Source organism: Trichosurus vulpecula, chromosome 3 (assembly GCF_011100635.1).
Source record: "Trichosurus vulpecula isolate mTriVul1 chromosome 3, mTriVul1.pri, whole genome shotgun sequence".
In the NCBI taxonomy this organism is placed as follows: Eukaryota; Metazoa; Chordata; class Mammalia; order Diprotodontia; family Phalangeridae; genus Trichosurus; species Trichosurus vulpecula.
Genome location: NC_050575.1, coordinates 21,884,139 through 21,901,455, shown reverse-complemented (window position 1 = coordinate 21,901,455; position 17,317 = coordinate 21,884,139). Strand labels below are relative to the sequence as shown.

The following is a 17,317-nucleotide window of genomic DNA, read 5'->3' as shown; positions in this document are numbered from 1 at the left end:
AGGTCCCATCAAGCTTGTCCTTGAGACTGGGAAATTTCCCCCCCTCACCCTTTGGGTTGTCTTTAATGTGTTAAGGGTCATGAAGCACCTTCTTCCCACCAGTGCTATAAGCAAATCACCTAATTTTACAGATAAGAAAACTGAGGCCTAGAGAGAAATGGCTTGACCATGACCACACAGCCAGTATGTGTGCTTGGTGCCTCACTCCACGTTGAGTCTGTGTGTCTGGTCCTGTGCTCAGCTCTGACCAGGGGAGAGATGGGAGGAAGAGATGTGATCTGTGCCTCTGGGCATTCTGTCTGGAGACTGCCATTGTAAACAATATATGATGCAAGATTGTATGTAAAATGAGGCTTTGGAACAGCAAGTGCTCTTGGTCAGGAAGGGAGAGGTCAGCATAAGTTGTAGTAGTCTAGAAGGGCTTCCTGGAGAAGGTAGGACTTAATAGTAATAATTGCTAGCATTTGTATATAGGGCTTTAAAGTTTTCAAGGTGCCTTATAAATATATTATATAGATGCTGGGCCTCTGGAGAGTTCAGCCAGTGAGTGGGACAGTGTTTGTTTCTAGTCCCTTAGGGTTTCCCAAGTGCTTTCCTACCCACTACTTCATTCGATCTTTACCATAAAGGTAGAAGTTTGGGGCAGGTTTTATTACCACCTCCTTTTTACAATGAAGAAACAAGTCCAGAGTGCTTGTGACTTGCCCAAGGTCACATGGTGAGCTAGATTCTCACTGATAGAGTGCTTCAGCTGTTTGGAGAGAATATCCCTTGATTGAATATCCCTTGGGTGGCCCAAGGTGTAGGCTGATTTTAAGAGAACAACTTTTTGGTGTGTTTGGCTTTTGTGCCTCACTCCCCACCTCTGACACCCATGGAATTATCAGCGTTGGGTGGGACTTGAGTGTCTCTGGGGGTCTCTCTTTTTCTCCTCTCCTTTTCCCTCAGAGGGCCAGTGAGGAAAGCAAATAAAATGACAGGCCTTTTGTATGGTTTTTTTCTCAGTCCTGCCCGTCCGATCTCCCCTGCAGCTTTTGAACGCTGATCACCCTCTTTTTCTGGATTCAGTCTTAGTTTTTTCCTCATCTTCTTTCTGCTCCATTAATGTGGGTATCTCCTAAGGTGCTGTCCATAAGCTCTTTTCTTCTCCCTAGTCTTCCTTGGCAGGCTCCTCTAATTTGGTTCAATAAACAACCCACTGTTCACTCCTCCTCCCTTCCTCCCATGCCTGGAATGCTCTCCCTCCTCATTTCTGCCACATAGAATTCCCCTGGCTTCCTTCAAGACTCAGCTCAAACACTACCTGCAGGAGGCCTTTCTCAGTCCCCCTCCAGTTGCTAGACCTTTCCCACTAAAATTATGCATCTTGTAGGTACCTCTTTATTTACAAGTTGCCTCTTTATTAGAATGTGAGTCCCTTTGGGGGCAGGGACTATTTTTACCACTCTTTGTATCTACAGTGCTTAGCATAGGGCCTGCCATATAGTGAGGACTTAATAATTGCTTGTTGAATCACTGATCTTTTTTTCCAATATTCAGAGTTTTTATTTTATATATATTTTTATCACCCTCATTACCAAATACATCCCTCTCTCCTATCCTTTGGGAGCCAGCCCTTTGTAACAATACTAACCATTTTATTAACTGAGTCTGATAGTTATATGAAATTTACCACACCCATAGTCTGCCACTACTGCAGAGATCAATAAACGCTTATTAAAATGCCTACTCAGTGCAGAGACCTGTGCAGAGTACTAAGGGAGATACGAGATTTGGAAAAGACAACCTTTACCCTTATGGAGGTGACAATCTTAGGGTGATAAGGCACCAATGGAGGTAATTATATACATGGTAATATGTAAGAGAGATGAAAGATGAAGATGAATTTTCCTGGCATTTGAAGTCCAGGATGTGAAAAGTCACCTACCATCCTGTATGCCACATCTCCTAAAGGGCATCTTCACCTTGGACACCCCACTGGCACTTCCCCAGATGAACTCATCCTCCCTCTCTTATCTGTCCCTCCTCCCAATTTCCTTATTCTTGGGTGATAGACACTACCATCCTCTCAATCACCGAGACTTGAAACCTCCATCATCCTTTGAATCTTCCCTCTACATCGTCTCCACATCCAGTTACTCACCAAGCCCTTTAGCTACCTCCAGTCTCTCATTCATTCCCTTCTCTCGAATTACCACAAGTCCAGTTTCTCTTCATCTGTCTCCTGGACTTACTATAATAACTTCTTCACCGGTTTTTCTTGCCTTGTCTATGCCTTGTCCAAACCATTTTGCACAAGATATCTTCCTTAAGTATAACTGACCAGTCATTCAGTGGCTTCCTGTTGTCGGTAGGAGAAAATTACCGTGTCCTCTGTTTGGCCGTTAGGGCCCTTGGCTCTTGAGCTGGTCTCCCTTAATATGTCATATACAATCCTGGTCTCTGTGTCTTGGTTCTGTTTATTAAATAGGATATCTTAGTACAAGATAAGTCCTACCTGTCTTTCAGAATCTAACTCGGGTGCTGTTTCTTTTAATTTTCCTTGATTTCTAGTCTAGGGGAATTTTTTCCATTATTCAGAACTTATGATCTAAAATAGATCTAAAGTCTTAGAGTATTTTAGAGTAGTCGAGTATTTTATATTGTTATCTTTGTAATATAGTTTCAAAACCTTAGAGATGGAAAGGACTCTCAATTCCAAACCCCGCATTTTGGAGGGGCAGCATGCCCAGGGAAAGAGAAGAGTCTTGACCAAAGTCACACAGCAAGTCAGAAATCGATGTCAAGTTTCCTGACCCTCAGTTCAGGCCTCCTTTCTTTGGCCTGTGCTATCATTTATTACTATTTTTTAAATTGACAAACATTTATTTTCTCTCTGTCCCACTTCTCCAGCCTGCATTGTACCAAAATAAAATATGCATAGTCAAACAAAGCAAATTCCCCTCATTGACCATGTCTAAAAATCTAGATGAAAGTCTGCCTTCTCTGTCTCCCACCTCCCCTTCCCCATATTCCCCAATTGTGAGAAAGCAAGAAAAGCAAAATCCCTGTTACAAATATGTAGAGTCAAGCAAAACAAGTTCCTGAATTGGCCATGTCCAAAATATCTATCCATCCATCTGTCTGTCTATCTATCCACCTATTTGTCTGTCTGTCTATCCATCTGTCCGTCTGCCTATCTGTCCACCCATCTCTCTGTCTGTCTATCCATCTATCTGTCTGTCTGTCTATCGATCCAATTCTTCATACTGAGTCCATCATCTCACTTTTCAGGAGGTGGGTGGGTAGCATGCTTTGTCATGGGGCCTCTGGAACTGTGATTGGTCAATGCACTGATCAGAGGTCTAAGGTCTTTCCAAGTTGTTTTCCTTTATACTGTTGTTATTTTATCCAGAGTTCTGTTTCTGCTCAGTTCACTCCAAATGAGGTGATAAAAGTCTTTGTATTTTCTAAAATTGTCCATTTTGTCATTTTTAATGGTGACATAATATTCTACTATATTTACGTACCATAATTTATTTGACCATTCCCCAAATAAGTGTCTTCCCCTTAGTTTCCCATTTTTTGGCTCCTATGAAAAGAGCTGCTATAAATATTTCTGTACATGAATTCTCTTCCTCATTTCTTTGATCTCTTGTGGTTAGAAGCCTCACAGTAGTATCTCTGGATCAAAAAGTGTAGACAGTTTGGTGGCTTTGAGGGTCTTTGCTGTTTTCAACATATAACTATAAATACTTCAGTGATCCATGTTCTCACTGGTATGGAATTCCCTCCAACTTGCAGGTAACAACCCATCTATGATATATCTTCTTCTCCCATGTGATTCTTGTCCATTTCTTCCCATCAGTCCCCCATCTGTCTATCTAATGTGTTGCAGGCCTCCCTCTGGGTCAAAATTTCTTAATCATTTTTATGTCATGGATCCCTTTGGCCTGCTGGGGAAGCCTAGTTTTATGGACTCCTCAGAATAATGTTTGTAAATGCATAAAACAAAATACATTATTGTAAAAGAAACTAACTGTATTGAAATATAGTTGTCAGAATACTTAAAAAACCCTACGGGTTCGTGGACCCCCTGCTCTACGCATTTTAACTTTTGGTAAGTATCGGTGCAGCCCGTAGGCTGTCCTTTTATAGAACCTGCTGCTCAATAGGCTGACCAGGCCTTTTTGGACTAAACATTTCCTGGATGATGTATTTTATATTGCTGGTTTCAGTCCGAGTCATTGTTGATAATAAGTGGCAGCCCACTCATGGCCTACTCATATATCTCTTCCATGGCCTTTACTTAGGGTCATCAGTAATTTTGAGCCTTTGAAATTGTGGTGTTCCATGATTCACCTCCATGTAGTACAATCAGCAAAAGAACATTAGTGTTAAAGAAAAGATGGGCTCTTTTTTATTTTTGACAGGGAGCAGCTTGGAATTATTAAAAGTACCATGTCGTTTCTCAGATGTAGTCCGGCCTTCTGTCATCTCCCTGTTTGGTTTTGTGTTTGTGGTCTCTCCACCTTCTGTATCTGCCCAAGGTCGGTGTTCCGTGGAACTGACTCAGTGGGCTGCTAATCGAGTTGCAAAAATAGACATTCTTCCCCCATTTGGTTTTTTCTGGGTGGATTGTTCGGTCTCTCTCTTCTGAGCAGTCTTGAATCTTGTTTGAGTAGGCCCAATTAGTAGCCAAGCTTTTTATGCAGTCTGCACAATATTATCTATAAACCCAACTCTTGAGTATTTTTACAGATGAAGAAACTGAGCCGCCCAGAGGTAAAAGTGACTTGCCCCAGGTCACACAAGTAGTATATTGGGGAAAGCTGGATTTGAATTCAGATACTCTGAGCTCCTTGCCTCTAGTCCTCAAAGGTTCTTCTGGAGAACCTCACTTCTTCCATTTGGACTTTTTATAGGCATACCTTGTGACTGTAGTGAGCCCTTTTGACCGCCCAGGTCCCTTTGGTGCTGAGCTTGATATTTTCAATCAGAGGATCTCTGAGCCCCCTGATGGGGTACCCACTGTTGTGGAACTTTGTATCATCTTAATACACCTGGAAGATACTGAGTTTTCTCTACTGAGTCAAATGTAGTTTTATTTAAAGAAATAATCTAAAACATTGGGATCTAATATCTCCAAACTAGGCTTGTGAGTGAACATCTATATATGGTTATTTGCTGTAGAAAACTGTTTGCATTAGCTTGTTTGTTGCATTCTCATGTTTTCATTGAGTTTCCCCTCTATGACTATAGCTCATTCTTGTAAAGATTTTATTGAGATGAGGGTCTTCATATGGATTAGGCAATGGTGTTTCCTCATTGTTGTTGGTTTTTTTTTTTTTAAGTAGTAATAAAAAGGCCCAGCAGCTTGGTTTAAATGGGTAGAGAACCTGGCCTAAGAGTCAGGATGACCTGTTACCACAGTGTTTATGGTAGGAGAGAGTTTCCTGGGCGAAGGCAAGGAGAATTTAAATGACTTGCCCGGGGTCATGCTGAAAAGGTTTGTCAAAAGTGGTATACTGACTGACCCAGGGCAAGTCACTTAACCTCTGAGTGCCCCCACTACTCTAATCCTGAAAGTTTCTGAACATCTGCAGGTCTGCTTTGGTACAAGAAATTTCCTTACCCTTGGAGGCCCCCCTGAATCCAGAAATCACACATCTTGATCAAAGGAAGTCTGGTGTTTTTTTTTTTTTCTAGTTTGTTGAACAACTGTAGATTTGTATTCATAGAGGATGTTTCCTCTCCTGTGGGTCCCCTTGAATCTTGATATCAAAGATCTGGACCCAAAAAGGTCTTGTGATATTTTTTCCTCAGTTATTTGTTTTCTTGTTCTCTTTCAGATTTCTTTTCTTTCTTTCTTTTTTTTTTTTGGAAGAGGGAGGCGAGGCAATCAGGGTTGAGTGACTTGCCCAAGGTCACAGAGCTAGTGTCAAGTGTCTGAGGTTAGATTTGAACTCAGGTCCTCCTGACTCTAGGGCTGGTGCTCTATTCAATGTCACACCTAGCTGCCTCTCTTTCAGACTTCTTGAAAATACATCCTTTAATGTTTTTCAGGCTTGTGTTGCTTATAAGCACAAATTTCTTCTGTGAATTTGGTGTGGTCCAACCAAACTGGAGACACTAAGTCTGGTGATTCCATTGCCAAGGATAATGAAACTAGATTGCCATCAGAGACTCTGGTGAATCTGTTCCATTTTACATCCATTTGTTGTCCTCTTTCAGGTTTCCTCTGTAAAGTGCTCTTGAGATGATCTGACATAGTCGGGTCTTATGCAAATCCTTTGACGTATTGCCCTTTGCTGTTTGAGGAGATACTCCTTATATTGTTCCATTGTCCTCTTTTGTGACATTTTACAAATAAATTTGTGTTGTAAATAAGTATGGCCCTTGATTGCCTCAGTGTCGCTTTGCTTAAGGAGATACAGTGTTTCTTTGCTGAGGCAGTTTTGCCAGTCTTTTGGCCTTCTTATCTGGGTGATTGCTTACATTGATTAAATTAGTGTGGGAAGTTGAGATAACCACTGTACAGCTTTTCCTTTATCCATTTCCTATTTTTCTGTGTAAGTAGCTTTTTTGAATAGGTCAGATTGAGGCTATTGTAACTTCCCTCAGTTGCATTTCTTATCTAGAGCCTTTCTTTCAACTTGGTCGTGACCTTTGACCTTTCCTATAGCCAGCCGCTAATCAGATTGCCCACGGTGATTCAGAAAGGCCTCCTACTTTGGTAACCATTTATAGCCTGCTGTTGAGTTCTAATCAATTTCATTTTGCATGCCTGTGTGATGATGCTGTCTTCAGTGGCCACTGCATTCCAACTCTTGACTTTAAAGAAAGGGCTCAAGATACATGGTTGCAAAGCATACATGTATGTTATATATATATATTATTTTATTAATATTTCTCATTAAATGTAAAGTATTTTAGCGTTCATTTTTTAAAATTTTGAGTTCCAAGGTTTCTTCCCTCCTGCCCCGCCCCACCCCTTGAGAAGGCAAACGATTTGATATCCATTATACATGTGAAGTCATGCAAAACATATTTCCATATTAGCCATGTTGCAACAGTCACACATACAAATCAGAAAAATAAAGTAAAAAAAAGTATGCTTCAATCTACATTCAGAGTTCATCCGTTCTCGCTGTGGAGGTGGATAACATTTCTCTATGGGTCCTTCGAAATTATCAGTTGCAAGGCTTTTTGAATAGGTCTTTCCCTCCATTCTAATCCCTCCCCCACCAAACCACCTTCACACTAAAGATACCAAGTATCTATGTGTGTGTTGATTTGGTTCCAAGGATCTTGTCACATTTTAGGTTGTTGTGGGTTTTTTTTTGTAGTATTTCTCTATATAAATCTCCCACAACAGAAGTTGGCATGGAAACCAAAATTATTTTCTTCAGGGTGGTCTTTTTTTGCTTTTTTTTTTTACCAAGACGAGGTAACTGTACATCCCACAAAATGATGCTTCTTATTGCTTTTTTCTTTTTTTTTAATCTTTTTTATTTTAGACAAATATTAAAACTTAAATATATAATAAGAAAAGAAAAAAACATGAACTTAAATGTAAAATATTTCTCATTGCTTTTTGGGTGAAAGATTGAAACCAACGCCTGTCGTGTTAACACCTTTACTTGCTTCCCCAATAATAACCTATGAACCATCCTTCCATTTAATTGAAACTTCCTCTTGTCTCCATTTCATTTGTGAGAATGTCAATATTGATATGATTCACTTCCTCTACTGGTGTGTCAGAGTGTTGGTCATGAGACAACAGGATCTCACAGTTAATATTGGTCTAAAAATTGTTTGAGTCTTAATATCTTTTTCTCCCCTTTCCCCCTGTTTTGTGACTGTCACTCCAGAAGTAGAAGGGAGCCGAAACAGGGTTTGGGGTTGCCATGGTTGAAAAATCCATCCCCTACCAGCCAGCCTTTCTTGGAGAAGAGCCTTTCTTTACTTAGTTCGTGGGTAATGAATACCAGGCTCAGTCTTCTACCAGGACTACGCTTAAAACTTTTCCAGTTTGATCTGAGAGGGCATAAGGGGAAGAGAATGAATATTTATTAAGCACCTATGATGTGCCTGGTGTTGTGGCTAAGTGCTTTACACCAACCCTGGGAGGCAGGTCTATAATAGCTTATTATCCCCATTTTACTGATGGGGAAACTGAGTCTGACAGAGGTTAAGTGTTTGAGACTGGGTTAGAACTCAGGTCTTCCTGACTCCAGGCCCACCATGTTTCTACTGTGTTACCTACCTAGCTGCTTCCTCTAAGGGACTTTATAGAGACATCTAGTCCAAAACCTTCATTTCGTAGGGGACAAAACTAAGTCTCAAAGATATGGCTCACCCGAGGTCACTCAGGTAACGGGAGATAGAGCTGGGATTCCAACTAAGGTCTTCTGCTTCTAAAGCTTAGTGTTGTTTCCAGTGTAGCGTATCGTGTACAGTCTAACCTCTCTCCTTTGTAGACAAGCAGTAGTCTGAGTTTGGGGATCTTGATTAATAAATTATCTTTGTCCCATACAGAACACAGAGGCAGCTGGTGACTCTGCATAGAGCTCTGGACCTGGAGCGGGGAAGACCTGAGTTCAAATGTGACCTCAGACATGTAATAACTGTGTGACCCTGGGCAAATCACTAACCTCTCTTAGCCTCAGTTTCCTCACCTGTAAAACGGCTATAATTATAGCAGCTATTTCCCAGAACTGTTGTGAGGATGATCAAATGACAGTAAACTTGTAAATCATTTAACACGTTCTCTTGTCACATAAAAAGCACTTAGTGAATCCTTCCTTACCCCTCCTTCCTTGTCTCTCTCCCTCCCTCCTTCCTTTTCTTCCTTGCTTCCTTCCTCCCTTCCTCCCTCCCTCCCTTCCTCCCTTCCTCCCTCCCTCCCTCCCTCCCTCCTTCCATCCTTCTTTCCCTCCCTTCCTCCCTCCCTCTAACCTAAGAGTCATAGAGGAAAGCAAAAGAGGGCAAGCACCAGCTTATATAGCATGTTCCAAAAGTCTTAGGGCAGTTTCAGCTTTAAAAACCCCACTTTAAAACTGTCCTAAGACTTTGGGGACACTGTATGATGCTGATCATGAGTGTCATTGGAAAGATCATAAATCTAGTCCTGGAAAGAACCTCCGAGGCCATCTACTGCCACTCCCTACTTTTGTAGATGAGGAAACTGTGGCCAGGGCAGTCGAAGTGACTTCTTGTAATATTACTTAATAGGTGGTGTATGTTTGAACCTAAATGTTTGAACACAACTAGATTTGAACCCAGGTCCTCTGACTCTAGGGTCTATTGTGTTTCCTTGGGCTGGAAGCTTTCCTGTATTTGAGCGATCTTGAACGAGCCGTAGGATTTATCTTTTTTTAATGTTTATTGTAATTTTTTTGTATCACTTTCATTTCCAAATCTATCATCCCCTTCTCTACCAAAAGATCCATACCCTGTAACAAAGAAGATAAAAAGGAAGAAAAAAAAACTTTGTAGTAAAACTAACCCATTATCTAATCTAACAGTATAGTATAGGCGATATTCTGCACCCATAGTCCCCCACCTCTGTAATGTATTTTTTTTTTGCCTTTGAGACCAAGGTTGGTCATTATCTTTGTGCAACATTGAGTTTTTTTGTTCTTTTCCTTTACATCTTTGTCATTGTATATATTGTTTTCCTGGTTCTGCCTTATGTCATTGCAACAGTTCATCCAAGTCTTTCTCTGACTGCCCCATAGTCTCTCTTATGGCTCTTGCTGTACCATTTCATTACGTTTATGAATCCCTGTTTGTTTAGCTGTCCCCTGATTAAAGGGCACCTACTTAGTTTTCAGTTCTTTCCTACTATGTGAGTGCTGCTATAAATATTTTGGTGTAAATAGAACCTTTCTTTCTATGTTTGACTTTCTTGGAGTATACACCTAGCAGTAAGATGTCTGGGTCAAAGGATATTTTAATCACTTCCTTAGCATAAATCTAACTCCTAGGATTTCAACAAGCAGAAAGGAAGAAGGAAAGGCTTTCCTGGGCTGGGCAAGAGTCTGAGGAAAGGTGTATGAAGAGGAGATGTGAGGCCAAGATCGGCCTGCCTAGTATGGATGATGACGGGGAGGGAACATTCAACAAACATTTTTTCTATGAATAATATTTTATTTTCCCCCCAATTGCATGTAAAAATAATTTTTAACATTTGTTTTTTAAAATTTTGAGTTCCAAATTCCCTCCTTCTCTCTCCTACCCTGAGATAGTAACCAATTTGATATAGGTTATATGTATGGAATCTTGTAAAACATATTTCCATATTACTCATCAACAGACACTTTTAAAATACCTACTATGTACCCAGCCCTGTGCTATACAGTAGACTAGAGCATATCCAAAATCTAGATAGGACAAGAACTCTGTTCATATGTTCACAGACCACGTTGAGACCAGATTTTATTTTTAAACAAGCATCTATTAAGTACCTACTGTGTGCTAGGGATTGTGTGAAGTGCTTTACAAATATGATGTCATTGGATCCTCACAAGGACCTGGGAAGTATGTTAGTATTATTTCCATTTTTCAGATGAGGAAACTGAGGCACATGGTAAAACGACTTGCTCAGGGTCACCCAGCTAAAAAGGGTCTGAGGCTGGATTAGAACTCTTAAGTCTTTTTGACTCCAGGCCCAGGGTTCTATGTACTTCACCACCTAGCAACCTCTAGATTGTGCCTGTGCCTTGCACATAGTATGTATGCAAGTTGAATAAATGCATTGTGGGTTATTAATTTTTGGCCAAGGAGTCTGGAAGGATTTTTTGTAGGGGGTATTCTTTGTGATCCACAAGTACAAGTCAGATATGTGTGGTACTTTGTGTGATAAACAGTCTCAGATACCCTCAGCCCTGAGTCTGTTCCTAAATGTTCACATGGGAAAGAGTGACTGGCCTAGAAACATCCCAACTTACTCTTTCTTTCTTGACTTTTTCCAGAATTGCTGGGACCGGTGTCCGGGCTTGGGAGTCCTTCCAGGAGGATCAAGGTGACCACTCAGGGCCCACCCAGCCTCTCCTCACCTGCTGGCGGCCATGAACGACGTCGTGATTGTTAAAGAGGGCTGGCTGCATAAGCGAGGTCAGTGTCACTCGGGTTCCCCAGCCCAAGGGGTCCTGGGAACTCTGCAGTTTGGAGTGATTGGTCTCCTTGCTCTATAGGTCAACGTTGTGATACAGTGATTTAAATTCAGAATACGTGGGTTCAAACCCTGGCTTTGCTACTTGCTTACCTGTCTGACTTTGGGCAAACTATTTAATCTACCTCACGGCTTGGTTTTTTCATATGTAAAATGAAGGAGTTGAACTGGATGATCCCCAAGGATTATTTCTATACCTAGAAATTTCCATTTTTGTATCTGTGGCCTTAGGATCCTGGTAGGGTGTTCTGGGTGTTTGAAGAAGGATCCAGAAGCACTGGTGGGGCTGGGTGAGTTCTTAGATATGTTTAGGCAAGAGAGTAGAGATCCCAAAGTACTGATAGTAAATTAGAGAACCCTCCTCCCCTGACACCCCTGGGATGTCCTATTTGTCTTTTAAAAAAAATTATTACTATTTAAAATTTTTACTTTGCCAAATTTCTTCTTTCTCCGTGTGTGTGTGTGTGTGTGTGTGTGTGTGTGTGTGTGTATCTCTTCCTTTGTCCCTTCGTAAGAGAGCCATCCCTTATGATAATTTTTTTGAAAGAAAGAAAAAGAGGAATAAGAGGGCGCCTTCTCTGCAGAGGCATTGGGGGAGGAGTCTTCTCATAGCTCTTTGGGGCCAAGCTTCTTTGTAATTTTGCAACATTCATTTTTGGTTGTTTGTTTTGTTGCTGTTGTCTCTTCTGTTGACATTGTCGTAGTTACTATGTATCCTGTTTTCTTGGCTTTGATTACTTCACTCTGCATCAGTTCGTGTAAGTCTTTTCCCTGCTTCTGAGAGAAGCTTTTTTAAGCATCGTTTTTTTTATTAGGTCTTAGCACTGGTCCCGTGCTGGACTTGGGGAGGGGATGTAGAGGATTCAGGGGATTCAGGATGCTTGGGGCTGAGTGAGGAAGGAAGCCATGTCTGGAGGCCTGGTCTGAAAGGGAGACAGGACTCAGGGAATAGATCGCAACAACAACTTTTAATGACATGTACACAGAGCCTGAGCTTTCCCAGGGAGGCCTCACAGACATTGTCTCATTTGAATCCCACAACAACCTTATGAGAGAAATGCTTCAAGCGTGGTGATCCCCATATGACAGATGAGGAACCAGAGGCTGGGAGTCTTTCCTGGGGTCACATAACCAGTAAGTGACTGGTGGGGTTCTACTCTTTTTTTTTTTAACACGTTTCTGTATTAGTCATGTTGTGAAAGAAGAATCAGAACAAAAGGAACAAACTACGAGAAAGAAAAAAACAAAAAAAGAGAAAATAGTCTATTTCGATCTGCATTCAGACTCCATAGTTCTTTGGCTGTGGGTGGCATTTTCCATCATGAGTCTTTTGGAATTGTCTTGGATCATTGTATTGCTGAGAAGAGCTAAGTTTATCAAAGTTAATCCTTGTACAGTGTTGCTGTTATTGTGTACAGTGTTCTATTGGTTCTGCTCACTTCACTCAGCATCAGTTAATGTAAGTCTTTCAGGTTTTTCTGAAATCGGCCTGTTAATCATTTCTTATAGCACAATAGTATTCCATTACATTCATATCCTACAACTTGTTCAGCCATTTCCCAATTGATGGGCATCCCCTCAATTTCTAGTTCTTTGCTACCATACAAAGAGCTGCCATAAATATTTCTGTACATGTGGGTCCTTTCCCCTTTTTTATAATCTCTTTGGGATATAGACCTAAGTAGTGATATTGCTGGATCAAAAGATATGCACAGTTTTATAGCCCTTTGGGCATAGCTCCAAATTGCTCTCCAGAATGGTTGGATCAGTTCACAACTCCACCAGCAATGCATTAGTTTTCCAGTTTTCCCACATCTTCTCCAACATTTGTAATTTTCCTTTTTTGTCATAGTAGCCAGTCTGATAGATGTGAGTCCACCCAGGTCTTCAATGCAAGTCTAGAGATGTGTCTGCCTAGGCCATGCTGTCTGTCCACAAGACAGGATACTATAACAGGGTTAACTGTGTAGCTCACACTAAGGACTGTGGGAACTTATAGAGCTTTGGGGGCTGGGGGCTGGGTAAGGCAGGGTGCAGTAAGTGGTCGGTCTTAGCCTAAGTTGTAGCTTCCTGAATGCCAGGCTATGTGCACAGCAGGTAATTAATGAATGTTCCTTGAGCTAGCATTGGGGTATGAGAGATGGCAGAGGGCATTCTAGGGGTGTGTGTGTGTGTGTGTGTGTGTGTGTGTGTGTGTGTGTGCGTGCGTGCGTATCCTTAGTAAAGGCTTGCAAGTTGAAATAAAAAGCTAATGGGGTCCTCTATGATAAGATTTTAGGGGTCAGCCAGGAAAAGCCAGGAGAAGAAAGGATTTTCTCTCAGTTGGACTTGGCCACAACTGTATCAATTAAAAAAATGGTTTAGCTCTAGCAATCAGTGAGTCAATAAGCCTTTACTAAACACTTTTTTATGTTTCAGGTATCATATTAAGCTCTTAGGATACAAAGAAAATAGGGGATACAAAAAAAGAAAAGCAAATAGCCCCTACCCTCCGGGAGCTTATATTCTAGTGGGGGAATCAACACACACACACACACACACACACACAGGTACATATACATACATGTGTACATAAATGTGTACATGTACAAACATACATAAATACACATACTATATATGTATATATATACACATACGTACATATATATATATATAAAAAACATAAATAGGCACATACAGGATACAGAGTTATCCCTCCTTGGGGAAGGTACCAGCAGCTGGAGGGACCAGGAAAAAAGCCTCTTATACAAGCTGAGTCTTGAAGGAAACAGGGATTCTCAGAGACAGAGGTGAGGAGAGAAAGCATTCTAGGAGTGGGGTACAGCAAACACAAAGGCCTGGAGGCAGGAGATTGATCAAGCAGTATGATATGAGGAATACCAAATGGCCCAGCATAGCTGTTCAGTAGAGTATAGGAGAGGAGTGAAGTGTAAGAAAGCTGGAAGAAGAGAAAGGGGCTGGGTCATGAAGGCCTTTAAAGGACAGAGTTTTATTTGTTCGTGGAGCTAAGATGCAGCCACTGGATTTTAAGATACTAATTGTCAAAGCACTTTGCATAGTGCCTCATTCATGTAGTAAATGCTAAAAAATTAGCTGCTATTTTTATTAGCATTATTAGGGGAGGTGAATGGTTTGACCTTTCGGCAGCTATGTGGAGAATGGATTGGAACACGGGTGAACAATTAGGAGGCTGTTGCAGTTGTCCAGGAGGGAGGTGATGAAAGACAGAGCTAGGGAGTTAATTGTGTGAGTGGAGAGGAGGAAATGTATTCTAGGGATGTGGGGGTTCTATACCTGGGTGACTAGAACAGTTGTGATATCTTGTACAGTAATAGGGAAGTTCAAAAGCGGGGAGGGTTCGGGAGAAAAGATAAGGAATTCTGTTTTGGACATGCTGGGTCAGAGGTGTGTCTGGGCCATCTAGTACCACGTGCCTCATAGGCAGTTAGTAAAGTGGGAGCTGTAGTCTGGGCTCTTTTTTCTCCTGGGCTTGTTGTGGCTTTATGTGTGAGTCTAGAATGAGTGGAGGAGATGCTTGTGAATGGGGAGCCACGTGGCTTGGCCACTTTCTTCCTTAGGCCAGCCTCTTTGGGAGCTAGTTCCGTTGCTTTGAGCAGGGCGGGTCCAGGAGAACTGTGGGTTTTTCAACGCCATGGGCCCCCAGGCTGTTTTATCAGTGACCTCACCTGGCTCCCAGGGCTGTCTCTGGCTTTCCTGGAAGGGAAAGGAAAACATTAGGTGCTTTCCACTTTCTACAAATTGATTGGACAGAGGTCTTCCACAGGTTTCTATACCTTGACAGTCAGAAGGAGCCTTGGGATCATGTCACACAGAAGGTTAGACCTGGAAGAGGGACCCTTAGAGACCATCTTTTCCAAAGCCTCCTATTTTAGGGAAGTAGAAACCAAACCCTAGGGAGGGGAAGGAACTTAGCCAAGGTCACATAGCGAGTACGTAGAAAGAGCAGACACCAGAACCCAGGTCCCCTGGCCCCGAGCCCAGGACTCCATCCTGTCTCATTGTTACTTCTGTGGGGGAAGGGATCAGACCATATTTTCATTTTCTATCTTCCTCTGCTCCCGGCACATAATAGGTGTTTAAATAAGTGCTCGTTAGATTGAAGTTTTCAGAGTGGCACCTTTGTATAGTAGAGTATTGCTCTGGAGATAGGGGTCCTGACTTAGCATCCTGGCTTCAGTATTTCCCAGCTGGGTGGCTCAGGGACTTTACCTTCGTGAATTGGCTCTGTAAAATGGGGATAAAATGCCTGCCTCATGTAGGGTGGTTGAGAGGATAATACCTTGTAATCCTTAAGACTTTTACTTGAAAAACTTAAATAACCCATGGGGGTTGTTATTATATTTCAAACTCTCTATGTGATGTTGGACAGTTCTCTCTCCTCTCTACTGTGGTTTTCCTGTCTGTAAAATTAGGGCTTTGGAATAGAAGTGTTTAAGGTTCTTAGGGACTACCTATATTAGCCTATCTTAATCCTTTTCTGTGCTCTGAGTGTTTTTGGTCTCCCTAGGTTAGGAGACTTTTCTTCCCTCTGGTGATGTGGGCAGAGTGCCAAGCTGGAGGTTGGGTCTCTGAGACTCTGAGACTTCTTAATCAAGTAGTAAGAACCCATAGAAGCAATTGTGAGTTGAGGTCCCTGCCCCTCTCCGTTATCTGTCAGGAAGGGGAGCTTCTGAGGGGGGCTAGTCAGAGATCCCAGTCATTATCACAGAATCTGAGTTGGAGCCACCTCTGAGTCTGCCTCCCTGGACCCATGTGTGGGCAAGATTCCTCTCACCATATTGTGCCTGACAAGAAGTTCTGATGACCTTACATCAAGCATAGATTTATTATTCCTTTTTCACTTCTTCCCACTTTGCCTAGTTTAGTTCTTGGGGCCAAGCAGAAAGTCCAATTTCCTTCAATACTGGAAGATGGCCCTTCTAGGAGGGAAGAATTATACCATCATGGGAAGAACCTTGGCTTTGGCATCAAAGGACCCAAATTCAAATCTCCTATGCTATTTGTGTGACCTTGGACATATGACTTGGCCTTAACTGTAAAATGAGGGGGTTGGACTAGATAGTTTCTGAGGTCTCTTCCAATGGCAGATTCATAACACTTTATTTTTTATGAAAGGGTGGGTCTGGATAACCTCTGAAGTTCTTACTAGCTCTAAATGTGTGATCTTATATGTATTTTAACTGAGAACTTTTAACCTGGGCAATGTCTTACTCTTTTTTTTAACTAATTTATTTTTAATTTAATTTAATCCTTCAAAGCCAGTTAAATTAAGTGTTGGGGACACTGTTGGTTCTTAGTTATCCTGTCTCCTCAGCGTGGTTATTGGGGCAAATTAATTCAGTTCAATTTAACAAACATGTAGAAAGAACTTACTCTAACCCTTCTAGATTTGAGGTTTGAGAGAGGGAGGCAGCATGGCACGAGGAATCACTTTGGACTTGGAGTTTGTATTATTTTTGTCCTTAGGATTCAAATTATGATCCTGCCCCCACTCATTTTGTAAACGTGGACTCCTTATCTAAAATGTGGCTGATAATACTGGTACTCCATATCTCCTAGGGCAGTGGTACAGAAAGCCCATTGAAAGCATTAAAATGCTCTAGAAGTGGGAATTATGGTGGCCTTTTTTTTTTTTTTTTTTTTTTTTACCTCCAGTGGAGTCCTATCCAAGAAATGAATGCTGTCTGACCTTGAGTGGAAGGGAAATGTTTTAGTGGCATCTCGCAGGTAGGGAAGAGTGACAGGTATCTGTAAGAGATGGCAGTAGGGCAGAAGGGGGATTTCCTGTTTTAGGCCGAGTGAAACTAAAGGGAGTTGATTAATTGGGAGATAGGTGGTGTTTTCAAAGGCTGTTTTGAGGAAGAGATGGTGGAGGCCTTGTTAGACTGGGTAGGAGGTATTGGGATATAGTGAGAGAGTTCTGGGTTTGGAGTTGGACATCTTGGGGTTCAGTGCTAGCCTGGCCACTTAGTACCTGTGTGACCCTGGGCCTCTCTGTGCCTCAGTTTCTTTGTCTGTAAAATGAGGGGGGGTTGGACTAGATCAAGAGTGGGGAACCTGTGGCTTCAAGGTCACATGTGGCCATCTAGGCCTCAAGAATCCAAACTTCACGGAACAAATCCCCTTAGTATAGATGGT

The 17,317-nt window shown here is 41.8% G+C and overlaps 1 protein-coding gene across 1 annotated transcript in view; it reads left to right on the top strand.

The window, feature by feature from the left end:
- The window catches only part of AKT1 (AKT serine/threonine kinase 1), a 135,197-nt gene that overhangs the window by 2,009 nt on the left and 115,871 nt on the right, over window positions 1–17,317 (top strand). The window contains exon 2 of the mRNA XM_036750850.1: window positions 10,959–11,100. Coding sequence (XP_036606745.1) covers window positions 11,055–11,100 — 46 coding nt within the window. The 5' untranslated portion in view covers window positions 10,959–11,054. The remainder of the gene's footprint in view (window positions 1–10,958; window positions 11,101–17,317) is intronic.